General features: G+C 58.7%; 7 protein-coding genes across 7 annotated transcripts; 3 read left to right on the top strand and 4 right to left on the bottom strand.

Annotated features, from left to right (window-relative positions):
• Nucleotides 1-113: 113 nt before the first annotated feature.
• DICSQDRAFT_82605 (HAD-like protein) lies at nucleotides 114-1,602 on the bottom strand. The gene is made up of 2 exons (XM_007363671.1): nucleotides 1,478-1,602; nucleotides 114-1,417 (listed from the first exon to the last, which is right to left on the bottom strand). The coding sequence occupies exons 1-2, from the start codon at nucleotides 1,529-1,531 to the stop codon at nucleotides 428-430; spliced, it is 1,044 nt and encodes a 347-aa protein (XP_007363733.1). The 5' UTR covers nucleotides 1,532-1,602; the 3' UTR covers nucleotides 114-427.
• A 2,775-nt stretch (nucleotides 1,603-4,377) lies between these two features.
• On the bottom strand, nucleotides 4,378-5,995 carry DICSQDRAFT_153778 (uncharacterized protein). The gene is made up of 2 exons (XM_007363670.1): nucleotides 5,578-5,995; nucleotides 4,378-5,521 (listed from the first exon to the last, which is right to left on the bottom strand). The coding sequence occupies exons 1-2, from the start codon at nucleotides 5,782-5,784 to the stop codon at nucleotides 4,469-4,471; spliced, it is 1,260 nt and encodes a 419-aa protein (XP_007363732.1). The 5' UTR covers nucleotides 5,785-5,995; the 3' UTR covers nucleotides 4,378-4,468.
• A 1,609-nt stretch (nucleotides 5,996-7,604) lies between these two features.
• On the top strand, nucleotides 7,605-8,469 carry DICSQDRAFT_82602 (YjgF-like protein). Its single transcript, XM_007363669.1, has 4 exons — nucleotides 7,605-7,674; nucleotides 7,723-7,820; nucleotides 7,882-8,013; nucleotides 8,071-8,469. The coding sequence occupies exons 1-4, from the start codon at nucleotides 7,620-7,622 to the stop codon at nucleotides 8,167-8,169; spliced, it is 384 nt and encodes a 127-aa protein (XP_007363731.1). The 5' UTR covers nucleotides 7,605-7,619; the 3' UTR covers nucleotides 8,170-8,469.
• An 88-nt stretch (nucleotides 8,470-8,557) lies between these two features.
• DICSQDRAFT_179201 (uncharacterized protein) lies at nucleotides 8,558-11,062 on the top strand. The gene is made up of 8 exons (XM_007363668.1): nucleotides 8,558-8,686; nucleotides 8,749-8,827; nucleotides 8,883-8,987; nucleotides 9,040-9,052; nucleotides 9,102-9,176; nucleotides 9,229-9,852; nucleotides 9,904-10,716; nucleotides 10,778-11,062. Exons 1-8 carry the CDS (start codon nucleotides 8,592-8,594, stop codon nucleotides 10,978-10,980), a joined length of 2,007 nt encoding a protein of 668 aa, XP_007363730.1. The 5' UTR covers nucleotides 8,558-8,591; the 3' UTR covers nucleotides 10,981-11,062.
• A 1,028-nt stretch (nucleotides 11,063-12,090) lies between these two features.
• Nucleotides 12,091-18,565, top strand: DICSQDRAFT_134584 (acyltransferase ChoActase/COT/CPT). The gene is made up of 13 exons (XM_007363667.1): nucleotides 12,091-12,745; nucleotides 13,487-13,968; nucleotides 14,027-14,089; nucleotides 14,147-14,396; nucleotides 14,458-14,629; nucleotides 14,686-15,173; nucleotides 15,241-16,466; nucleotides 16,529-16,701; nucleotides 16,758-16,884; nucleotides 16,938-17,553; nucleotides 17,603-17,716; nucleotides 17,769-17,851; nucleotides 17,919-18,565. The coding sequence occupies exons 2-7, from the start codon at nucleotides 13,502-13,504 to the stop codon at nucleotides 15,667-15,669; spliced, it is 1,869 nt and encodes a 622-aa protein (XP_007363729.1). The 5' UTR covers nucleotides 12,091-12,745; nucleotides 13,487-13,501; the 3' UTR covers nucleotides 15,670-16,466; nucleotides 16,529-16,701; nucleotides 16,758-16,884; nucleotides 16,938-17,553; nucleotides 17,603-17,716; nucleotides 17,769-17,851; nucleotides 17,919-18,565.
• Nucleotides 18,566-18,711: 146 nt separating this feature from the next.
• Nucleotides 18,712-20,415, bottom strand: DICSQDRAFT_82592 (uncharacterized protein). The gene is made up of 4 exons (XM_007363666.1): nucleotides 20,125-20,415; nucleotides 19,763-20,059; nucleotides 19,217-19,707; nucleotides 18,712-19,153 (listed from the first exon to the last, which is right to left on the bottom strand). Exons 2-4 carry the CDS (start codon nucleotides 19,979-19,981, stop codon nucleotides 19,069-19,071), a joined length of 795 nt encoding a protein of 264 aa, XP_007363728.1. The 5' UTR covers nucleotides 19,982-20,059; nucleotides 20,125-20,415; the 3' UTR covers nucleotides 18,712-19,068.
• A 257-nt stretch (nucleotides 20,416-20,672) lies between these two features.
• On the bottom strand, nucleotides 20,673-22,239 carry DICSQDRAFT_82590 (uncharacterized protein). The gene is made up of 5 exons (XM_007363665.1): nucleotides 21,662-22,239; nucleotides 21,472-21,601; nucleotides 21,282-21,414; nucleotides 21,180-21,215; nucleotides 20,673-21,116 (listed from the first exon to the last, which is right to left on the bottom strand). The coding sequence occupies exons 1-5, from the start codon at nucleotides 21,823-21,825 to the stop codon at nucleotides 21,061-21,063; spliced, it is 519 nt and encodes a 172-aa protein (XP_007363727.1). The 5' UTR covers nucleotides 21,826-22,239; the 3' UTR covers nucleotides 20,673-21,060.
• Nucleotides 22,240-22,362: the final 123 nt, after the last annotated feature.

The following is a 22,362-nucleotide window of genomic DNA, read 5'->3' as shown; positions in this document are numbered from 1 at the left end:
CACGTTCCGTACGTCACTCGGCACGTTCGCTCCTATAGACATAGCTCTAGAAGCTCAGTCGCGAAGACTGGATGCATCCCGGAGTCTTAAGGTTGCACGCAAGGTGTTCGTCGGAAAAATATTCCAAATCGATTGCACTCTAGCTATCTAAGTCTACTCGAAAGAAACGCGAGACTACAAAGCGGACGAGAGGTGCGTCGAAGAGCGACTGGAGGAGAGCATCTAGAATATAATGTACAGCTATTTGTACAGGGAATCCAGATGATTGCGTTGTACGAGACAAATAATGATGCGGGAGGGCATACTAGAACATCAGAGAAGGGGAATAATCGCGGTCGTCGAGACTAGCATGGGCCACAAAGCGTGAAAGCGGACGATAAAAAAAGAAGCCAAGGGCGGTCCGAGAAGGGCGAGCTGCAGCGCCAGCTCATGCAGAGGCCTTGATCTCGAACCTGAGGCGGTCGCCCTCCGGGGTGACCGTGACCTGCTCCATCGTGTCGACGATGAAGTGCGCGCCGCAGTTCTCGATCTTCGACCTCTCGTGGCTCGTGCACACCGCGATGACCGTCGCGCCCGACGCGACGCCCGCGCGGATGCCCGAGGGCGAGTCCTCGAAGACGACGCAGCGCTTCGCGTCGTACCCGAGCTCCTTCGCCGCGAGCAGGAACGGGTCCGGCGCGGGCTTGCCGGCCTTGAGGCGCTTGTCGTCCGCGGTGATGGTGACGTCGGGCGGGGTGATGCCGACGCGCGTCATGCAGCCGTACGCGTACGTCTTCGCGCCCGAGGTCGCGACGGCGTACTTGCCCTTCGGGATCGCGTCCATGACGCGCTTGACGCCGGGGAGGATGCGCACGGAGCGGTCGACGGCGGCGGCCTCGATCTGCCACGCCTGGAGCTGGTGCTGCTTCTCGAGGCTCGTGCGCCAGTCCTTGGTGACGCCCTCCTCCTCCTCGGCGATCGTCTCCTCGAACGTCGCGGCGTTGCCCTCGGGGATGGTGTTGGGCGACATGGAGAGGAGGGAGGAGACGCGGTGCAGGAAGGACGGGCGGCGGAAGGCGGCGAGCTGTGCGAGGTTGCCGACGAATGATGATGCACGCGATGATGAGCGGGACGCGGGTGCCGAGTTGGAGGGCGTGAGGGCGGGTGTCGCGGCACCGGAGGAGAGAGGCGTGCCGGGTTGGGAACCGGGGCCGTGCCTATTGTAGGCGTCGGCGAAGAAGAGGATGGACTCCTCGAAGGCTTGCACCTCTGAGTCCATCTCGTGCTCCTTGATATGGGGCTTGAACTGGGCGAGGTTGTCCACAGCGCGCTTGCCGTGTGTGGCGGCGATCACGTATGCTGGGTCCTGCCCAATGTCCTTGGCGACCTTCCCCCAAGCTGCCTCGACGGCTGCGATGGAATCAGTGAGGGTACCGTCCTGGAAGAGGTGTTGTCAGTAAAATCATACTGCAAGCAGACGACAGTGAATTTCACCAACCATGTCAAAGAGGACGGCGTCGGCGTAGAAGGAAGTCTCGGGGTTGATCGACATGTTGGAGGGTGTAGTGTTTAGGAAGATGTCGTTGGGAGACGTTGTCGTCGGAGTCGACTATGGAGAGGTAGAGAGGGCTTGTAGCTTGGCTGTGAAGCTGCGAAGTGAGGAAACCCGTCCTCAGCCATGGCGGATATATATGTCTCTGGATAACGGGCGTCAAGTGAGTAGGGTCAATTTTCGCGAGAGCATGGTGGCTCTGTGGATGAAGTGGAGCCATGTCGCACCCTCGACTGAAAGTTCGCGAGGCGCCGGGACAAACAGTTGCCACCCGGCTGACAAACGCATTTGGCGACGGCAGATCATGCCGCTGCGCTTCTTTCCTTCCTCTTCTCTTGCCTATTCGGGAGACGCGCGAGAGAAACCACAAAAATCGATGGGCGTTGAGTCCCAATCAGGCAATGCGAGAGCCTTGATGGAGCCCTGAGATCGCATCTGCCGTACGTCCGCTGCGCCCACTTCGCGCCCTGTTACCTCATTCGTCTCTGGCCACCCCGAAAACATGGGCCTTCCTCAACATGCCGACGTCCTGGAGCATTCACATGAATTGCTGATACGGGGTTACTTGTGGAGCCGCCTTCACGTACATGGGCTGTCCTGTTCCTCTGTCCGAAGATCAGCAAGCATCCTGGCAGACAAAGCAAGAATCAGACCCCCGTATCCGCCGAGGATAAGACTTGCATGATGACCTCAGGCGGTGCCACTCGTAGTGAAAGCAGCGGTGGCGAGACGCTCGCGTATTTTCGCTGGGCGCCGACGATCGACAGACTCCGGAGCGCCCAGATAAGCTTTTCCTCGCGGAAATGGTGTCAAGTCTCGGACATCGTCTCTCGACGTACCAGCGCGACCGGGGATCCCGACTCTCGCTGCGACGACTCCCTATCTGTGGTACTGCGTGTGTCGGGACGCGTTACTGATTATCCGCGCCTATGCTGCAGCACCCCCGACGTGAACAATTCCGTTCGCGCGGTGGAGCGCCTCGACAGCACCCGACTCGAAACACAACGTCGGCCATATCTGGAAGCGCGCTCCACCATCGCGGCTCACGCTAGCCGGGGTGCCTTCCTTTTACGCCCACACCGCTCTGTTTTGCACACCTCTGCCAGAACGCGCCGTCCTCGGATTGGCCCAAGCCGTCTCAACGACCACCCCATACGCCACCGCCGGCTACCCGAGCCGTCATACTCAGCGTCAAGTGCAGCAAGGCACTCTTCGAATTCGATGGTCGCACACGCTCGCAATCACGGACGTGCACCCTGTTTCTACGCGCCAGAAGATGCCCGAGGGGGGCGATACCACACCTCCGGGACCGGACACCCTCCTCGTCGACGCCTCGACGGTGAACAATGACGCCACCCTCGCCACGACGCACACTTGTCGCGCGCACCCGCATCTCGAGAGATGCCCCTTACGTCCGGCAAGCCGTCCGTCGCGCATCGGCATGCACGGGCTCCCAAGCGGACGTGGGCAAGGTTCCCTTCTTCTAAGTGCGTTCGCGCTAGCGACCGACCAAACTATTCCGCTCGGCGCGCCCGTGGCCTATCGGGCGGCGTGATGGGACCCCATTTCTCTGCTCGCGCACCCGGACAGCGCGTGTGTGTGGGTGGCAACGAAGTCACGCCGGTGAGCATAACCAGCAACGCGGCGCGGTGCGAGCCAAGACGCCTGCTGGCGTGGCAGCAGAGCAGCAAGGCCTTTCCCCCAAAACGTCATCGCATCCCTCTACGGTGCAACAGTGTTCCCAAGAAGCCTGGCAGCGCCCGTCTAGCAGCCGCTTCGCGCGGAAGATAAGGCGCGACCCACGGTTTTCAGTGGCATAATCACAGACGGAGAAGACGCTTCCGCTCTCCTCAGGCCTCTTTGTACACCGCCTTCGCCGGCCTGCCTGCGCACCCCAAATCGCGGGTGGAGCATCATGACAATGCGAATTGAAGCTTTGCTTTCTTGAGCCCTCGCTGAGCATTGAGCACTTTACGTGCTCTCCACCGGGCGGCTGATAATAATCAGCGAATGCGCGAGCGAAGAGCGGTTTGGGCCGCTTCCATGTCCCTGCACATCAGTACAGTGTACAATGATGCGGTGGCACCGGGCGTGGCGTACGTACAGGGAGGCGGTAGGTATAGGAAGAGCGCGGCGTTGACATACCACATTGAGTCATTTGCGCTATCGTGCTCCGTCCACATGAACGGCGACGTCGTCGACGTAAGTGCAAACCGTTCGCATCCTAGGAATGTCGTCCAACATTAGCTGCCTCGTAATGCCCACTCCTCACGTAGATCAGGGCAACAGGGCATCTGTTCTCCGCGGGGTCCGCCGATTGGGCGGACGTCATCACAACTCGTGCTATATGACCTACAGACCTGACATGGTTGCGGCCCCTGTACCCAAGTGCACGTAAAGCACCGCTTTGCAGCAAGTACTGGCACGATCGCTCTCGGTCATGAGGGCACGGCAACACCGCGCCCGTATCTCCGAGCATACAGCGGCGTCGCGTCGGTAGCTGCGCTCCATCACATATGCACGCTCAGATCCCAAGACCGCCCGAGACGCCAGATCCGCGACGGTCGACGGGACAGCCCAGGTGACCAGACCCTGGGAGCAATCTGTGGGCACCTATGGGTCCCGTCCTACCTCCGTCCCCGACGCCAGCCCGGAGTCCGGGCAGATCACCCGGACTTCGCGAGCGTCGACGGCGGACGCTGAACACGGCCGTACGTACTCGTCCGCAGCTCTTCCCATAAAGGCCTTGCCGCGAGAACAGACTTCGGTCCGACCATGTCTCCCCGTACGTCACTCTTCCCGTATTACTGGGATTCATGGCCTGAGGCATCCCCACACCCCCGCATATCGTGACACGCTCAAGAAGGACAGCGCGGACATTCAACGTAAACCCCTACATGCCAAAGCTACAAACGTTCGTACCGTACTGTAGAACCCTCATGTCCGTAGCACATCGTGGCCGTGCAGCGGAACGACGACGTCCTCCATATCGTCGTCGTCGCTGTCTTCCCCTCCCAGCTCGGACACATCTGTCTGCGCCCCGCTGGCATTCGCGAGTGTGGGTGCAGTAGAAGGAAAGGCTTCGGGGAACGCATTTACGTCAAAGCTGAGGTGGGTCCCCGAGTAGGCTGCGATTGGAGGAGGGGGCAGATTGACACTCTTCGGAGGTCCGGGTGCGGATTGAGGTGCAGGTTGCACAAGCGGAGGTTGTGACACCGGACGGTCGCTTTCAGGAGGCGCTCCGTGTGCGGGTCGAAGGGGAAGCGCCGGTGATTGCGCCGAATGCGTTGAAACGATCGGTCCCGCAGACGCTAGGGGAGGGACAGGTGCCTCATCCTCGTCCTCGTCCGCCTCCGCGATCTCCGTGAGCTGAGCAGCCAATAGCGCCAGCTGCGCCTGCAGCGACGCGCGCTCGTCGTCCGTTAGAGTTGTCCGCGGCTCCGCCGCGCTGGACGCCGCGGCAGCAGCGTCCGCAAGCGCGCTCAGCACAGCGTCGATATCCCCAGCGTCCGCGGTGCTTGGCGGGAGTACCGCGCCAGACCCGGATGAGCTGCCTGGATGGGGATCCGACGACGCGTCTGCGCCCCCGCTCGCGATGTTGCCGAAGTTGATGGCCTGGAGAATATGTTGCGCGGCCTCCCAGGCGTCGCCCTCGTCCTTCTCTTCGCTCGCGGGCTTTGCAGGGGCTTTTGAAGCAGCAGGAGCGGGATGTGATGGAGCCTGCTCGGCGCGCTTCTCCTGAACGGGTTGCGGTTGTTGCTGCTGCTGTTGATGCGGCTGAGCATACCCCGCATAGTGGCCGTATGGATACTGATACTGGTATCCGTTGTAGGGCGGGGGATGTTGTCCATGGGCGAGCTGGTTGTTTGGGTGGTTGTGTTGGTGGAGAGGAGCTTGCGTGAAAGGAGGAGGAGGCGGCGGGGGAGAGTGATGCATCGCGTACGTCGTCTGCGCGAGCGTCTGTGGCCGTCTTGTCGTCCGTTTCGCCGTCTGAGATTGACCGAAATAAGCTACGTGTATTACAGCATGCAAATGATCGTACGTACCGCGCCGCCTTCCCAGTTGGGGTTCAACCTGTACTTTCCGCCGGCCAACTTCTCGAACCTCCCTCTCTTGTAGGCCTTCTGCAGGGCCTGGCTCGCACTGGGGCGGAAGTTCGTTTGCAGAGGATACCGAGAGGCCATCCAGGTGAACAGATCCTTCGGTGCGACACCCTCGGCATCTCCGCAGTCCATAAGGGCCTCGACTAACATCTCCTCGTACGACGGAAGGTCCTCGCCAGATGGCGGCGGTGGCTGGGGCGGGGGGTTAGGTGGGTGTGCAGGTGGGCGAATGAGGGGCTGCGAGCTAAAAAGTTGGCCAGGAGGATGCGGTGGAGGTGGCGTGTGCCCTGGCGGAGGCGGAGGATAGCCCGGAGGCGGTTGATGGGGATAGTGGGGATACGAATAGTGCGGAGGATAGGCAGGTGGAGGAGGGTAGTAAGGTGCGTGAGGGTATGCGGGTTGCTGAGCTTGCTGCGGCGGTACAGCGTACCCGTAATGCGCATAGGGATATGGTGCGGGAGGGTGGAGGATGGCTTGTTGAGGCTGGCCCAATTGAGGCGTTCCAGAATGAGAGCCAGCCGCGGATGGATGGGGAGGAGGGGCAGCGCAGGGTGTGTTTTGGCTGGTTGACGACGTCGAGTCGCCGTTGGTTCGAGGGGCGGGGGATAGCGCATGTGAACTCACAGAAGAGTCGGGAACACTCGCCTTCGCTTTCGCGCTCTCTTTGGCCTCCTCTCGCAGTGAACCCATAGGCGGGACCTCCACTCGTATCGGGTCTGGCGGAGGGGCTGGAGATGCATAGAACCCTGGCGGATGTACCTGATGTGTGGATGTTGGGGTCACAGTCGGATTTTGCGAGGTCTGAAATACGCCATTCGCCACCGGAGTAACGAGGGGGGCATGGACATTCTGGTTAGACTGCGGAGGAAGCTTGGACGACTTGTTCAAGAACGGGGCCTTTTCCTTCAGCTCAAGGATAGCGGCTTTTAGGTCGGCGGGCCAGACGGACGTCCTCACGTTCGGCGGGACATGGGGCTCAAATAGCAGGCAGATCTCAATGATCTGTTCCTGGGGCAGGAGGCTCAGGTATGTTCGCTTAGTGCCGATGACTGCATGCGCATCTGAGCTCTGTGCGGACGCAGCCGTTTTGGAGTCATCCTGGGTACTAGCATTGCGATCAGGTGTTGCGCTCGACGACGAAGACGAAGCGAGTGCGTTCTCGGCTAAGGCGATGTGAGCAAGAGAGTAGATAGGTTATAATGGCGGCGTAAGGTACCTGTACCGTTTTGTGCGGAAGAGCCCACAGGAGGCAGGGATGGGTCGGTAGTGTCGACCATCGACGGGAGGCTGCACGGACCTGTACAGTCGCTGTGCAGTTTTTGCTCTCAAGATTCTCAGCCACACGCGTCCCCGTCAACGGCGCCAACCCCGATCGCCCGTAGCCGCCCAGCAGTCCTGCCCCTCTCGACCATGGTCAATCTGTTCGATGCCTCCAGCCTCGCAGTTCAGCCTCTTTATCCAGCTCTTTAAATGGTAAGAAATTCTTTGTCGCTGTCATGTGTTTGATGGATGGTGTGTAACCCTCAAGGCTTGGCTTGGTACTCACATTGCCGTGGGCATTCGCAACCTGAATGCCCCGCTGGGTCTTTCATCCATGTCCGGGCCGGGGAAGCGCTAGGCCGTTTCGCGTCAATTCAACTTTGAGTCGATTGCATCGAACGTCGCGGTCCGCTCTCACGCTATATTTGTTCCTGTGCGTATGCGACACCTGAGCCTACAAACTGAACATTTGGGCGAACGAACCGCCAAACTACAGTGTCGTGTTTAGTCGCGAGCTTCTCCAGCGTCTTTCTTCGTCATCTGGGCGGATGACCTGGAATGCCATCGATAACGGGCCCGACTGGGTATTCATTTCAACTCGATAGCATTCCTCAGATGATCGAGATTCCACTGGACCTCCCGTACTTATATAAGAAGGGCCTTTGCCGTACCTGACGGATTCGAAGCTTTGCTGTTCCAACCAGACCCTCGGCATCTCCATCAGCATGACGAAGCAGGTCGTTTTCACCGAGGAGGCCAACCCCCCTCTCCCCATCTACTGTGAGCATGAATGAGAGACCGAGCAGCGTAGGTCTAACAGACTTGTAGCCCAGGCCATCATCTCCGGGAAGACGATCTATGTCTCGGGTAGCATTGGGATTGACCGCGAGTTCAAGCTCGTCGAGGGTGGTGTCCAGGCGCAAACCGTGAGTGCTCCATTTGCATCAGACTTGTGGCCACACGGCTCACGACTCGCGGCCGCCACAGCGCGCTGCCCTCGACAACCTCACCAAAGTCCTCAAGGGGGCAGGTGTCACCCGTGACTCTGTTCTGAAGGTCAACATCTTCCTCACGAACCTCCAGCGTGACTTCGCGCCGCTGAACGAGGTCTACCAAGAAGTAAGCCCTCCCCGGCTGTTCCTCAACACGGTTGTTGACGCTTTGGACGTCCGATAGTACTTCCCTACGAACCCCCCTGCACGCACTTGCATCGGTGTCGCGGCCCTCCCTCTTGGTGCTGATGTGGAGATCGAGTGCATTGCCGAACTTCCCTGAGGGAAGCTATGCGCCGGATTATGAGGCCTTGAGGGATGAGAAGTCAATGACTTACTGTAATGATATTCACCTGAATTTCTCGAGCATTCCTCAAACGTGCTTGAAAGCTCCGCCGGCTTAGACTTTGAGTGCGGTGAGCCTTGTGGCTGTCGCAGCGCATCGAGCGGTGCCCAGGTAAAGACCGTGGTGATATGTAGGAGTATCGTAGACGCCCATATAGGACGATATAATCATTACAAAATCAGGTACAGTGCGCGCCGCGAGTACGTCATCGCGACGCGTTGCCTTTCTCGCTCTTTCGATCATGCCAGGTACAGACGCGTCCTCTCCCGGCCGTACTCTAGACTGTTCCTCTATACAACCTCCATCTACGCTCTGCTTCATCTCTCTTTGCTGCTTCACACATCTTCTCTAGACATTAGATGTCGAAAGTCCAGCTCTACGTCTACGATCTCAGCAATGGCCTTGCCAAACAATTGTCCCGGCAGCTCACTGGGAGGCAGATCGACGGAATCTGGTACGCAAGCTCCAGCATTGTTGTTGTAGCACACAGACCGAGGTGATACGAATGAAGCGCAGGCATACTTCGGTAGTTGTCTTTGGGAAGGAAGTATTCTATGGCCAGGGTATCTTGATCACAGCACCCGGCCAATCTCATGTGTGTACTCCCTCTACTTTACTTTACCCCGACTATGTCGCTGACTGAGCTGCAGCTTGGGAGGCCCCTGCAAGTAGTAGATATGGGAGAGACTGCCATAGATGAAGAGACTTTCGATGAGTACCTCAACGAGATTAGTAGTCACTATACGGCAGACAAAGTGAGAATCCTCTGCCATAAATCCTGAAAAGCTATCTGACATAGACTTCTAGTACCATCTACTAGGTAGGTCGATTACGAAAGCTACACTCTGTGCATGCTCACCTCAGAGCAGACTTCAATTGCAACTCGTTCACCAACGATTGCGTCGGGTTCCTTACGGGAGGATCTATACCGTCGTGGATCAAAGGTGCGTGCGTGTCTGGTCTCATTGACCTTCACAGTCTCATGTGAATCGAAAGATCTTCCATCCGACTTCCTCTCTACGCCCTTCGGAGCTGCTCTCCGCCCAACCATAGACGCAATGTTCCGTCGCCCTTTCCCGGGAGCGGCGCCCACACCGCCCCCAGCACCAAACGCCGCTGCACTCCAGCAAGCCGCGTCTGCGTCTCCGAATCCTGCGCTGGCATCTGCTCTACTGCAAGCCGTCGCGTCTCAAGCGCAATCTACTGGTTCCCTCTCCGCTCCAACGTCTCTTCCTCGCGCTCCCGTCCCCGGCAGCTCAACGGTGGCCGCGCCTATTCACATCTGCACAAATTCCTCTTCGCTGCACGGACTTTTGCAGTCTCATCGCGCTGCGGTCGTGTACTTCACCTCAGCCACCTGTGGTCCGTGCAAGATGATCGAGCCTGTCTTCGAGGAGCTCGCGCATCAGAAGACGCATGGGGTTGATGGCGCTCGTCTAGCGTTTGTGAAGGTGGACATGGCGATGGGTTCGGGAGGCCAGGCCGGCGCTGAATGGGGCGTGCGGGTTACCCCTACGTTCTTGTTCTTCCTCGAGGGGAAGAAGCAGCACGAACTGAAGGGCGTGAACGCTCCCGAATTGCGTACCCAGGTTGATCTGCTTCTCTATCAAGCCTTCCCTCGTATGTGCTCTTGTCCATCCGCGCGAGTGGGTGCTGACCAAGGTCATTTAGCACATCCTCATACGAAGTTATCACTCCCTGCTGTCGAGGCGCTCTCTATGAACCCTATTTTATTCCAGCAGATTCCTCCTTTAGACACCGTATCGGCCAAGCTGGTTGCTTCCATCGATGCCGCGTCTTCATCAGCAGACTTGCAGACTGCGAAACAAGCCATTGTAAGCGCGGTTCTTCCTTACCTGAAGTCCCGGTTCCAAGAGAAGTCCGCGGAAGCGAAGAAACCAGCCATCCCCGCTACGCCGCAATTACTGACCAGCTTCACCACCGCGACCAAGAGCCTCGTGAACGCCCTCCCGCCTGTCCAGCTCTTCCCTCTAGTCGACATGTGGCGGCTCGCTGTGGTCGATGACTCCATTGTCGCCAACTGGCTCGCTACGACGACAAATCCCGACGCCCTACAGGCCCTGCTTGACAAAGCACTCGAAGCGCTTGACTCGTCCGACCCCGCGCAGAAGTCCTCAGGACGCAATTATATCCTCACCGTCCTCCGCCTGCTCGCGAACGGCTTCGCACACCCGACGCTCTCCCGCGGGCTCCTCTCCCGTGCGCCGCCCGCGGGCAAGCGGCCGCAGGTGACGCGCATTGTAGTGTCGACGCTCCTGCACGAGGACGCGGCGGTGCGGACGGCCGCGGCGAGCCTGACGTTCAACGTCGCGGCGGCGCTGCAGAAGAGCAGGGTCGAGAAGCTGAGGGGCCCGACCGCGGGTGCGGTGCCTGTGGCAGTGGAGGAGGACGAGGAGTGGGAAGCAGAGCTGGCGAGTGCGGTGTTGGAGGCGCTCTCGAACGAGGTCCAGAGCGAGGAAGTCGGTGAGTGGTGGATTTTGCTCGTTCTCGCCGCTCGTGGATCGCTGATGTCTGTACGGCTCAGTCCATCGACTGGTCGCCGCGCTTGCGTTCTTGCTGCGGCTGTCGCCGTCGTACGAAGGCCAGCTGGGGCCTCTGCTCGAGGTGCTGCAGGCGCGAGATACCCTCAAGAGCAAGCTCGAGAAGGGCGGTCGCGGGGAGAACGGGGTGCAGAAGCCTGAGGTTCGGAAGCTGGTTGAGGAGGTGGCTACGAAGTTGTGTCCGTGAGCTTCAGACTGGACGTTGGATGTCGTATTGAGTATGTAAGTTTCTTTATTCAGCTTTTGCCAACGGCTGCGACGAAACCTCCCTGGCGGACACCTTTCACTTGTATAGAATCAAACCCACTGCTTCTTGGCGGATATTGGGTGGCGGTTGTGTCCATTAGGTGGTTGTGGACAGGGTTGAGGCCTTGAGGGAAGCAGTGAACCTGGGGCTTTTCCGAGGTTCATCTGGACGTGCGTGCGATACGTGCCACACCGGCGACCTCGCATATTTTGCCTCGATGCTTTCAGCATCTTCCCATGCGATCCATTCGTCACTCGTACCAAGGTCGAAAACCGTCCCTCGTCGCATCACTTTTTGAAATACCAGGTCATCTGGCGACTCATGAGTCACCGTTGGGGCTTCTGCGGGCGAAAAGACAGCTATGAGCGACAGAATCTACCGTCTTGAACATCTGTCAATTAGGGTCTTGGATGCGTCGGTGCGCTTCGTGCCAACCGAACACGCAACCACCTCTAGCGGAGAGCAGGGTCTGATGGAGGTAGGCTCACGACGCGGTGAAATCAGGCAACCGAAGGGCCTTGAAAAGACGATGGCTGGCTAACAGACCCCCTTGGGTGTAGGTTCACAGCAAGAAGAGAAGAGACGCAGGTTTGTGGCACAACCCGATATTTAAAAGACCCGTCTCTACTGGCGACATGGGGGATGGAAGTATCGTGATTCTATCCTCACGTCGAGATATTTGATCAACCTGCAATAGGTCCAACGCAAACAGGCAGGCTCTTTTCTGTCCATGTCGGGTGCGACAATGCTCGGATCCCGATCTCATACATCTGAAAACGTGAGCAGCTTCATGAGGTCGCTCGGAGCCCAGCTATCGTGTGGTAATGACGATGTTGAAGATAGTGACGAGGACTTGTCTTAGCCAGTGCCACTTGTTATTTCGGTGATTATGTGGCCAGTTTCTGCTCCTTGAGGTCCTGTGGCTGACATGTCCATCTATATGCTGCGTGACTGCTACTTCGTTGGGCTCTCTACCCAATGCTATCCATCGCATATAGCTGGAGTGTTCATTTATGCTCATCACACAAATCCGTTGGCAGACTCGGGTGACTGGCGGCTCGGATTAGAGCGAGACATTCCAAGCGCTTACATCTCACTGTACTACGAAGTCGAATCAGTACTATGTACCAAAGAACCGCAACGCGCGAGCGCACAGCTGGCTGCGTCTCGGCATGATGGTCCGAGACATCCGACGAAAGTTCACGAAGGGCCCGTCGGCCAAGAAAAGCGGGATTGGTCGGCTGTGGACATCTGCCGGCGGGGGACTACTCAAAGCTCGTGAAGATCAATCGCGACGTGCCGGATGCGGGGTGGCCAGTTGCCGGAGACCAGTACATATGCGGGGCCGCCTCAGGGCGCGCGGTCGTCACCGTTCACCTCGTTCGCGGCACCACGCTGAGCGATGTTGCTCTGCTAGACTATCTACTCGTCTGATTATCCTCTCTTGCCGTCTAGATCGTGGCTCAGCTAGTATTAGTGCATCCCCCCGCGCACGGAATACCCCACTCTAACTCCCCGTCCGTATACCGACGCAATCCCGACTTCCCCTCCAAGTCCGCCCATAAGACCCTGCGATCGGCCGCTGCAGACAGTCGACGCACTTTCTGCTAGCTGCCCAATACCCTCCACACGCCGAAGGACGGAACGCTTTATGTTCTCTCAGTCCACGCGCCGTACGGCTTCCGCTCGGTCTCGATTGCTTTTGGTACGTCGATCCTGCTTCTGCGCTTCTGTCTGCATCTATATATTGTGCGCGCGAAAGGCGGGCTAGATGGGAGGGGTGGTAAACGACCGGTGGAAGCTCGCATTTCGCCGGAGAGGCCACATGCATGAGAGTGTTGTGGGAAGTGAGCATCCCTGGGACGCTAGCGGAAGGCTACGAGGCCCGGGTCGATTCGCGTGCAGCCTGGGAATAGGCCTTCGTGCACACGATCCCATAGGGAATACTCATGGCTATATACACAACAGCTTCGGGACGTCTCTCCCCGACATCCTCGTTTGATCCTATTTTTCATCTGTTGCGACTGCGTGGCATCTGCCATTGGGTAGTGCTCCAACTTCATAGTTATGCTGCTTGCCTCGGACATCGTCGCAGATCCCTCTGCTGCCTTGTGATTCTGTCGTGTTGAGAGCGAGATTGAACGAGGCCGTCCCATTTCCGTTCCTGGAAGGGTGTGCAAGGCATGATTCATGGAGGCCGTACGTCCGTTCCTACACAAATCGTACACGCCTCTCTACTGAGACCCGCGTGCATCGACCAGCTCTGCAGTCCTGCCATCCAGGTACGCTATCCTCTGCTCTGCCGGAAGCCTGTGTGTGCGTCCAAGCGACGGCGTAGTCATCTCGCGCTGGGCAGGCGCGGTCGTCCGTGCATCCAGTATACAGTCTATCTCTTTTTGCTGCCGACAAGCCCGCATTTGTACGAACCTCACTGACCCCCACACAGTCTCATAGACCCACAATGTCAAAACCACGCGCCCTCACCACCTCCGCGCCTCGCAAGTCCGATGTCCCCCCAGGCTACGTCGCCGACCCCAGCCGCGGCCCCATGCTCCGCTACGAAGCCTCCCTCCCCCGTCTGCCCGTCCCCTCCCTCTCTTCCACCGCCGCGAAGTACCTCGAGACGGTGCAGCCGCACGTGACCCCAGCGCAGTTCGCCAAGACGCAGGCGGCGGTGCGCAAGTTCGTCGAGTCCGAGCAAGGGCGGGTGCTGCAGGAGCGCCTGCAGGCGCGCGCGGCGCAGCCGGGCACCGCGAACTGGCTCGCGGACTGGTGGAACGAGACGGCGTACATGGGCTACCGCGACCCGGTCGTGGTGTTCGTGAGCTACTTTTACGTCCATTTGGACGACAAGGCGCGGCCTGGGCAGGCGAAGCGGGCGGCGCAGCTGCTGAAGGCGATCTTGCCGTTCAGGGATCTGGTTGAGAGGTGCGTGTGTGCGGCGGAGTGTCGCGTTCGGGTGCGGGAGTGACATGTCGTCTCGCAGTGAACAGCTCGAGCCGGAGAAGGTCCGCGGCGCGCCTTTGGCGATGAAGTCGTATGAGTGGCTGTGTGTATTTTTCTCTCTCCGGCCGGCGAAAGGACGCGTTCTGACCGGGCGATGCAGCTTCCACTCGTCTCGCTACCCTGTGAAGCCTGTGGATACCGCCAAGAAGTTCGATCCCAAGACTCACAACCACGTCGTCTTCGTTCGCAAGAACAAGTTCTACAAGGTGCAGCTGGCGGACAAATCCGGCCGCGAACTGTCCGCCCCGGAGCTAGAGGCGCAGATCGAGAAGGTCATCGCGCTCGCGGGTAACGAGAAGGCGCCGCCTGTTGGTGCGCTCACATCAGAAAATCGTGACAATTGGGCAGACGTACGTACTACTTGATTGTGGCATCCAATGCATTACGAAATTTTACTTGGATTGTTGCCAGGCCCGCGCAGCCCTCCTTGCTGCCTCGCCATCAAATGCAGCCGCGCTGGAGGACATTGAGTCTGCGATATTGGTCGTGGCTCTTGACGACACCAAGCCCGTCACTCGTGAACAGGCTAGCTGGGCATGCTGGGTTGGCGATGGCAGGAACCGTTTCTACGACAAGCATCAGCGTAAGCACCATCCTTGCGCTGCGTCCTCCGAATCCAACGCTCACCTGGGATCGCAGTGATCGTTTTCGAGAACGGCAAGTCCGGGTTCCTCGGCGAGCACTCTTGCATGGACGGCACGCCTACCCTCCGCCTCAACGAGTTCATCCTCGCCTCCCTCGCCGCGGGCAAGATCGACCTCAACGGCGCCGGGACAAACGCGGAGCTTGAGCCCCCGCAAGAGCTCCAGTTCACGCTCGACGGCAAGACGCGCGAGTACATCGCGCAGGCGGAGGAGAACTTCGACGCGCTCGTCGCCAAGCACGACCTCGAAGTCCTCCACTACGAGGGCTACGGCAAGGAGTACATCAAGGCGTTCAAGGCGTCGCCCGACGCGTGGGCGCAGCTGGTCAAGCAGCTCGCGTTCCACAAAATGTTCAACCGCCCGGGCGTGTGCTACGAGAGCGCGCAGACGCGCAAGTACCAGTTCGGCCGGACGGAGGTCATCCGCTCAGCGAGCAACGAGAGCAAGGCGTGGGCGGAGGCGATGCTCGACCCGACCCAGACCGTACGTCCTCTCCCCTCGTATGACTTCGCCGACAATGGTCACGGCGTACTGAACACTTGTATTTCAGGACGAGCACCGTGCCGCGCTCTTCCGCAAGGCGATCTCCCGCCACCTGCAATACGCTGCGTGGGCCGCCGATGGCCAGGGCGTCGATCGGCATCTGTTTGGCCTGAAGAAGTCGCTCAAGGAGGGCGAGCCCGTCCCCGATATCTACACAGACGAGGCATTCAGCAAGACGAGCCATTGGGAGCTCTCGACCTCGCAGCTTTCGTCGCCCTACCTCGACGGATGGGGCTACGGCGAGGTCGTCCCCGACGGCTACGGCCTCTCGTATTCGATCGGCGACTACTACATACGCTGGACGATCACGAGCCTGAAGCGCAACACCGCCGAGCTCAAGCACTATCTCGCGGAGGCCGCTACGGAGACACGGGCAATGATGGAGCGTGCGGCAAAGGCGGCCAAGAAGGCGGAAGGGGAAAAGGCGAAGTTGTAATGTCTTGCTCCTAGTCAGGGATCTGTGATCCCTGCTGTAGGGGATGGTTCCTTACGGGGGACACCTGGCTTGGCATAGAGGGTTTTATATATCATACGTTTCCTCAATTTATCGACCTGGAAACAAACAATATACAAGCATCGGCAACACCTATAGTCTAGAAAGTTCAGCCGGACTGCCTACTGACGAGGCCGTGGCTTCCCCGCCATCAAAGACAGGATGCCGTGGCGGAGTTCCCGCACGGCGCAATGCGTCGAGGTTCTTGTACCACCACTGTATCGCGTAGTCTTTCTCCGTGTCCCCAATGTCTTGCGAGATCGCCTTGAACAATACCTCTACAAGCTCTTCCCGCATCTCTTCCGAACGACGATCCACTTCGCGCTCATTCGACGACAGGGGTACGGAAAGTATGGTCGCCTTGACCTCAGTTAAGAGTCTCGGCAGGAGTTTGAGCGACACTGAAGGTACGGTCGCAACGAGCGCCAGGTGCAGGCGATGCAGGTGTTCGGAAGATGTTTGGGTCGATTCGGACGCGGCGAAAACAGAGGACGACGCCTCTGCTTTGGGTGCGGTGGAGTACGGCAAAGTGGCCTTGACGGGGGCGGCGCCGACGTGGCGAATGGCGTCCAGAAGCACCTCGATGCAGAACCAGGCCATAGCGTCGGCTTGGGCTGGCCCTGCATCGCGCACGTCGTCAGGCACGGAGTCCGCGTACCCGAAAGAGCTCGCGCTGCGGACGAGCGCAGCGTAGGCCATGCAGAGCTGCAGCGTGCTCAGGCGACCGTCCGACGAGTTCTGTCGTCAGCTTGTCGGTCAGTCATACAGGCCTTGTGTTGACGGGAAGTAGTTCTACTTGCCTCGATGAGACATTGCGCATACATCGGCACGATCTTCTCGGCGAACGTCGACCCAGCTGCTGCAGGCTCTCGTGCCTTCTCAGTATCGTTCCTTCGTGCGTGGGAAGCGAAGATAGCAAGCATGACCGAGTGCGCTGACTCGTACGTTTCTCGATGACTGGGGTCCCAGAGATGCCTAATGGAAGTCAGGACGGTCAGCAGTGCGATTGTGTGCGACTGAAAGCGACATACGGAAGGCACAAGGGGTACACTCGTGACTGGATGGTACCCTCCGAAAGGACATGCATAAGTTGTTCTGCACATGCGAGAGCAAATGCCGTCTTCGCGTTCAGTACGTTTCGGGGAAGGATGTCTACTCCTACAGCGTCGATTAGCATGGTTTGGTGGGAGAATACATCCTTGCTGAAGTACCTTTACCCTTGCCGGTCACACCGCCATTCTGGCATAACTCCTCCACAAAGCGCTTCGCCTCGGACTCGCTTGCGGAGAGCACATCCAGCGCCATGTAGAACGCGCGCTTGAGCTCCGGCAGCCCGCCCTCAGAGGTGGACGCGACGCCACCAAACTGAGGCATGACGAATGACAAGTGCGAGAGCGTATGCAGGACGCCTAGAGCAGCGCTGTGGGGTGAGGGAACGCCGGATGGCGAGGTATATGCGCCGTCCTCGTTTGGGCTGGGGACGAAGACCACAGCTGACAAGATAGACTGAGAGAGCATGAGCGTTGTGAAAAGGAGGGTCTTCAGGATAGACCAAGTAGCCGTGGCTATTCCTCGTGAACCCTCATCCACAAAGCCAGCATCATCCTTAACCCCGGCTAGAGGGCACCTTGTCCAGTCGTTCTCAACGATGTCCGTGAGGGACTGTAGGCGGTCGAGCGTGCGACCTATAGCCTCCCATCCATGCACGCGCCTCGACTCTACAAAAGTAGTGAGGGAGAGCGCCGTGAACCTGGCGAGGGAAGCCATCGAGCTGATGTATGTCGAGCTCGCGATTGTCTGGATAGTCTGAGCGAAGGTACTACCTGCCTGTGAACGGGATCAGCACCAGTCCATCCATGCCTGTAAGATAACTCACGTGCACGGAGAGCTTGCCCTCTGCATCGACACTGACCGATGAGAGCGCAGGAGCAAGGAACACACCGCCATGAAAGGCACGATCGATAGCAGTGGTCAGGACGTCTACGATAGCCTACATGTAGCATGAGAAAATGAGGCAATTCAAATCTCATCGGGTGACATACCGGCAGTGGGAGGGCCTGTAACCTCTGGGGGTCGATCAGCGGCGCGCACTGGGACGCAAGCAGAACAGCAATAAGAAGTGTGTCTGTGTGCGGGAGCAGGTTGTGCCTCTCAGTGGCAAAAAGAACGAGGACCTGGACACAGAAACATACCCTCTGCTTCGTCCCCGGCTTCCAGCGTTCTCTTGAAATCCTTCTCCCACCCGCTCCCTACCCCAGTATACCCGTCGACCACCTCCGCGAGCGCGATAACAACCTGCTCCTCGACCTTAGCCCTCGCTCTCGCCCCCTTCTTCTTGAGCCCCAGCTCCGCCTCCCAGTCCTCCAGACCCAGCATCAGCCCAGCAGCGCACGCAAGCCGCACCACCGCGACGCTCCCTCTGAATCCCTCGAGCACCGCCCCCAACCACTTCGCCGTTCGCCCAGCCACGTCCACACCCCTGGCGAGCAGCCCGCCTGGGTGCTTCTCCGCCTCCTCCTTGTGCACGGCGAGGCGGAGGTGGACGGCATGCCGGAACGCGACCGAAAGCGCGCTGAGCTTCTGGTACGTGTACGGGCGGAAATGTGGGCTGGCGAGCGTCGTCGCCGCAAGAGGCGTAGGAGTGCCGGGGACGGGGACGGGAGGACGCGCGAGGTAGTGCGCGATCGACGCTTGGAGCGTCTCCAGAGGTAGAGTGGAGGTTGCGCGGGTGAGGTGACGGATGAGGTTGATGTAGCCGCGGTCCGACATGGTCGATGGAGAGTTTATTAGCCCTTAGGCTCACCTTTCGAGGACGTGTCTGTCAAGTTATTACGATGGTGCAAGGAGAACGGATTGTCATGGGTGTCAAACGACAAGTCGCGAGTAACGCGCCGTTCCCCGCAATCGTCCAAGCACGAGATTCCGCGCGGGCCGGCGCGCACGAGGACCACTCAGAATCGTGCGAGCGCCTGCACTGCTGTGTCGCTAAACTCAAGCTCGACATGAACGCATTGTATTTGTTAGCGAGCGGGTACGACAAGGAATGAAAGGCTAGCTAAAGAGGGCGTATAGTATCGATACAACCTAGAACACCAGTGGTACGGTGAATGCAAGATGGAACGGAATCGCTCCTATGCTAAGAATACAACATTGCTGCAAACAAGGACCCAGAAGAACGTGAAAGTATGGAAGAACCAAGAATGTGAAAGACAACAGAACAACTGGGCGATGACGGGAGGGGGTATGAGGTGCCCTCCCGTAGTGCAGCAATATCATTTCACCATGCCAGGGTGGTAGAGGCAAGAGGTCTAGTCATCAAGCGCAACCTTGGGCAGCCGTGGCTCAGCGACGAGCCGTGGCCGTGGCAGCGACCGTCACAGTCACTGTTGAGGGCGGTGCGCAAGTCGCGGCGGAACCACTAGCAACACTAGACCGACACGGAAGTTAGCTCGACAACATCATCTCGTCAGCCGACGGCGAAAGCACGTACGTAGTAGCAGTAGCAGCGGCAGACGAACTGCCGCTGCCGGAAATCCCAGCAACAGCTTGGTTGATCTCGTCCTCAGTAGCGTCGTTCACGAGGAGGTTCTGCGTGAAGATGCAGCCGTTCGCGTCGTTGGCGTCGTCGCAGGTGTTGCCCTTGGCGGTGGGGTCCCCGATCTTTCCAGGGGCGAACGTGCCGGACTTGAGCGCGTCGAGCGGGTTGCCGCCGACCGCCGCGATCTGCTTCGCGAGCTCGAGCACGATCGCCTTGTTCGTCGCCGCCGCACCCGTCGACGCAGGGTCCTGGTGCTGCTGGATGGCAGCGACCTCGGGGTTCTTCGCCGTCTCGGTACAGAGAACGGAGGCCTGGCCGACCGACCCGGTGTTGCGCTCGAGGGCGCGGAAGATGAGCGCGTTGACCTGGCCGTCGACGTCGCCGGCAGCCTTGGCGTTAGTGAACGCCTGGTCGGCGACGGCCTGCTGCAAGCAGTCGAGGTTCTGCATGGAACACGTAAGGCGAAGCAAAACAAGGGAAGACGGGAAATAAGCTCACGGTGATGTCACCAGCACCAGCCGCTGCAGCAGCGTTGCCGAGGAGAGCGAAGATAGGGTCCTGAATCTTGTCGGGGTTGTTGAGGTTCAAGCTCGCACGGACCTTGGTGATGATCGGCTCGTGGGAGTGCTCCTGAGGCACCTCACGGCGGACGGGCGCGGAGAACGCGAGAGTAGAAAAGAGGGCGACAAGCGCGAAGGAAGACTTGATGAAGACCATGGTGTAAATGATGCGTGTGTTGACCTGACTGGTGCGGTTGTACTACGACAAAATCACAAAGAAGGGTACGCCAGCGACCTGTTGGACGAGGAGAAGCCATGTTAACGTCACCACACATAGTTACCAGTCGCAGGTACACGCACAAGAAGGACGGAAGAACTTGAAGGAAGCACGTCAAGACCCGGTCTTGGCTGGTAAGTGAGAGGAATGCAGAGCGTCCAGTGTCGGTCCCCAAGCCTTTATACCTGCCGAGACCTGCCCCTCGGAAACGTTTGCAATTATCGGCACTTTGCCTCAAGGCACCAGGTTGCCATGCTGCTTCGCGGACAACACGGCTCGCGGAGACCCGCATGATGAACGGGTGATGAAGACGGTTGAGAGCCCGGAATAAAGCTTCTAATAGAAGTTCGAATGGGTCGCCTCCGCCGGACGCGTTGTCCTGGTTGCTCGTTCATAGCAACTGCAATCAAACGAGGAAGGTCGCCTGCCTTATATGGCGACTCGTCATCGCACGGGTGGGTCCGGCAGCGCACACCGAGATGTTTGTCCTGATCTTCGTGCCTGGCAGTCAGTAAAATCATGTACGCTCGGAAGCGAGCTGTCAGGCCTTCAGGTCTCCTGCTGCGCAGTGGTTGCAATGACACTCCCGGTGGTCGACTTTTTGCCGTCGAGCAAAGACATACGTAGTCGGAACATAGTCTGACGGCGCCGTCACGGCGGTCGTCAGTATGAATAATATTTACGCAGCGACGCGCGAATGTGTATACAAAAGCGAGGGTCGATGCATGATGACACACTGGCTTTTGGACATGCAGCCTTGAGGAGCTGGACTCCCCGAGTATTCTCCACGATACCCACGAGCTGCGGTCAGCTCGGTCTTGGTGCTATGTAGTGGTAATATTGTACCGCAGGGTATCTGATCGTGAGACATGGGCCATCGACCAACGATATTAGTGGACGCGTGCATGAGCGAGCATTGGCTTAGGTAGCTGAGAGACCCGAGCAACGTTCTGCTCAGCGACACCCACACCACTATATCGCATGGAAACGGGGCGAGAACAGGATACCGATCTACTATTCTAGACAACACGGACGGTGGTAGCTTCCTTCTTGGAAAGCGAATGCAGGTCTTGCTCTATTCCGGAGTAGCCGCGGTGAGTTCCATGTCCTTTTGCTATTGTGAAATTGAGGTACTTACGGATTCCCCATACATGCGCTCGCAAGTCGAGAAATTCTGGAGGCGACGACACAAATGGCGCATTGAGCGAACAGACTTGACAGGAACTTAACGATAGCTTACCGACGTGCAGTCCATCATACAGCTTCTTCACCTCGGCGCGCACACGCGAGATGTCCTCCTTCGTGGCCGACGACTCGCTCAACGCCTTCAGCTCCCTCTCTACTGCCTCAATCCTCCTCACATGCGCGGAAACCTAAGTGCAAGCCGTTCAATCGGCTTTCACTGGACGATTTGATATGTCACGACATACCTTCTGCGTGCTCGTCTGGAGTTCCTCCACGCTCGCCTGCAACGCAGCCGAAGCTAGTTTGTACTCCTCCAACAAGTGATACGCCGCCAAAGACGACGCAAGCGAGAATCCGAACAGAAAGCCTACAATCCTATAACACCCCTCGTGTCACCGGCAATCATTTCCCAGGACTAAATGGTCCTCAACGCACCCTCCCCGGAATGCACCGACAGGCTTCTTGGCTGGGGGGACTGAGCCCAAGTTGGGGGACGCCTCCTCACATACGGCCCGCGTGGTCGAGAGCAAGCGGCTAGAGACCCGCGGCCGTGTTGCCCTAGCCAGAGATAACGAGCGTGAGGCGAGCCTGGAGGACATGGTGGAGGATAAGGGTATGTTGCACCCAGCAGGCGAGCCGCGATGTCGCGACGTCTCGCCACACGCACACGCGCCTATAATCGAGCGATCGCCGTCAAGGCGGTAGCGCTCGTGCTACGGTCGCGCGCCTTGACTGCATTCCCCGGTATCTTCCTGCGTCGTCCGCATTGCAGACTCCAAACGTACCGCCACCTATACACTGTCTCTGAAGCAGGTCTGACAAGACTCCTTTCTGCTCAGGCCGAAACTGCGATACTCAGTGTGCTCCCCACAGAGGAGAACGGGAGAAATCAAGGGGCTGTCGATCTTCCACCCGCTCGTCCTGCTCTGTGTACGCCGCCTCCGACTCAACTGCAGCACGAACCCATGCGCGAACACAAGACTCAAAGTCCAGCCCGCCCGCCCATGCATCCAGATCCCACTCCCTTAAACGCTGCCAGCCCGGCCTCTGACGACAACATTCCCCAAGGGATATGGGATAGAATCCCGCAGTTCACAGAAACCGAATCCGAGGATGCCGCAGTCCCGAGATAAGAA

Source organism: Dichomitus squalens (genome assembly GCF_000275845.1).
Source record: "Dichomitus squalens LYAD-421 SS1 unplaced genomic scaffold DICSQscaffold_7, whole genome shotgun sequence".
Taxonomy (NCBI): domain Eukaryota; kingdom Fungi; phylum Basidiomycota; class Agaricomycetes; order Polyporales; family Polyporaceae; genus Dichomitus; species Dichomitus squalens.
This window is presented reverse-complemented; position numbering and strand designations above follow the sequence as displayed.

What these genes read in the sequence shown, in the direction of transcription:
- DICSQDRAFT_82605 (XM_007363671.1), bottom strand. Translation starts at nt 1,531, where the DNA reads ATGTCGATCAACCCCGAGACTTCCTTCTACGCCGACGCCGTCCTCTTT. An exon ending in ACGCCGTCCTCTTTGACATG is followed by an intron (nt 1,418 to 1,477) that starts GTTGGTGAAATT and finishes CACCTCTTCCAG; the next exon opens with GACGGTACCCTCACTGATTC.
- DICSQDRAFT_153778 (XM_007363670.1), bottom strand. Translation starts at nt 5,784, where the DNA reads ATGTTAGTCGAGGCCCTTATGGACTGCGGAGATGCCGAGGGTGTCGCA. An exon ending in CCAACTGGGAAGGCGGCGCG is followed by an intron (nt 5,522 to 5,577) that starts GTACGTACGATC and finishes GGTCAATCTCAG; the next exon opens with ACGGCGAAACGGACGACAAG.
- DICSQDRAFT_82602 (XM_007363669.1), top strand. Translation starts at nt 7,620, where the DNA reads ATGACGAAGCAGGTCGTTTTCACCGAGGAGGCCAACCCCCCTCTCCCC. An exon ending in GTGGTGTCCAGGCGCAAACC is followed by an intron (nt 7,821 to 7,881) that starts GTGAGTGCTCCA and finishes CGGCCGCCACAG; the next exon opens with CGCGCTGCCCTCGACAACCT. An exon ending in TGAACGAGGTCTACCAAGAA is followed by an intron (nt 8,014 to 8,070) that starts GTAAGCCCTCCC and finishes GACGTCCGATAG; the next exon opens with TACTTCCCTACGAACCCCCC.
- DICSQDRAFT_179201 (XM_007363668.1), top strand. Translation starts at nt 8,592, where the DNA reads ATGTCGAAAGTCCAGCTCTACGTCTACGATCTCAGCAATGGCCTTGCC. An exon ending in TATACCGTCGTGGATCAAAG is followed by an intron (nt 9,177 to 9,228) that starts GTGCGTGCGTGT and finishes GTGAATCGAAAG; the next exon opens with ATCTTCCATCCGACTTCCTC. An exon ending in TCTCTATCAAGCCTTCCCTC is followed by an intron (nt 9,853 to 9,903) that starts GTATGTGCTCTT and finishes AAGGTCATTTAG; the next exon opens with CACATCCTCATACGAAGTTA.
- DICSQDRAFT_134584 (XM_007363667.1), top strand. Translation starts at nt 13,502, where the DNA reads ATGTCAAAACCACGCGCCCTCACCACCTCCGCGCCTCGCAAGTCCGAT. An exon ending in ATGAAGTCGTATGAGTGGCT is followed by an intron (nt 14,090 to 14,146) that starts GTGTGTATTTTT and finishes CGGGCGATGCAG; the next exon opens with CTTCCACTCGTCTCGCTACC. An exon ending in ATCGTGACAATTGGGCAGAC is followed by an intron (nt 14,397 to 14,457) that starts GTACGTACTACT and finishes GATTGTTGCCAG; the next exon opens with GCCCGCGCAGCCCTCCTTGC.
- DICSQDRAFT_82592 (XM_007363666.1), bottom strand. Translation starts at nt 19,981, where the DNA reads ATGGTCTTCATCAAGTCTTCCTTCGCGCTTGTCGCCCTCTTTTCTACT. An exon ending in CTGGTGCTGGTGACATCACC is followed by an intron (nt 19,708 to 19,762) that starts GTGAGCTTATTT and finishes TGTTCCATGCAG; the next exon opens with AACCTCGACTGCTTGCAGCA. An exon ending in GCCGCTGCTACTGCTACTAC is followed by an intron (nt 19,154 to 19,216) that starts GTACGTGCTTTC and finishes GTGTCGGTCTAG; the next exon opens with TGTTGCTAGTGGTTCCGCCG.
- DICSQDRAFT_82590 (XM_007363665.1), bottom strand. Translation starts at nt 21,825, where the DNA reads ATGTCCTCCAGGCTCGCCTCACGCTCGTTATCTCTGGCTAGGGCAACA. An exon ending in GTCGGTGCATTCCGGGGAGG is followed by an intron (nt 21,602 to 21,661) that starts GTGCGTTGAGGA and finishes GGGGTGTTATAG; the next exon opens with GATTGTAGGCTTTCTGTTCG. An exon ending in TCCAGACGAGCACGCAGAAG is followed by an intron (nt 21,415 to 21,471) that starts GTATGTCGTGAC and finishes GCTTGCACTTAG; the next exon opens with GTTTCCGCGCATGTGAGGAG.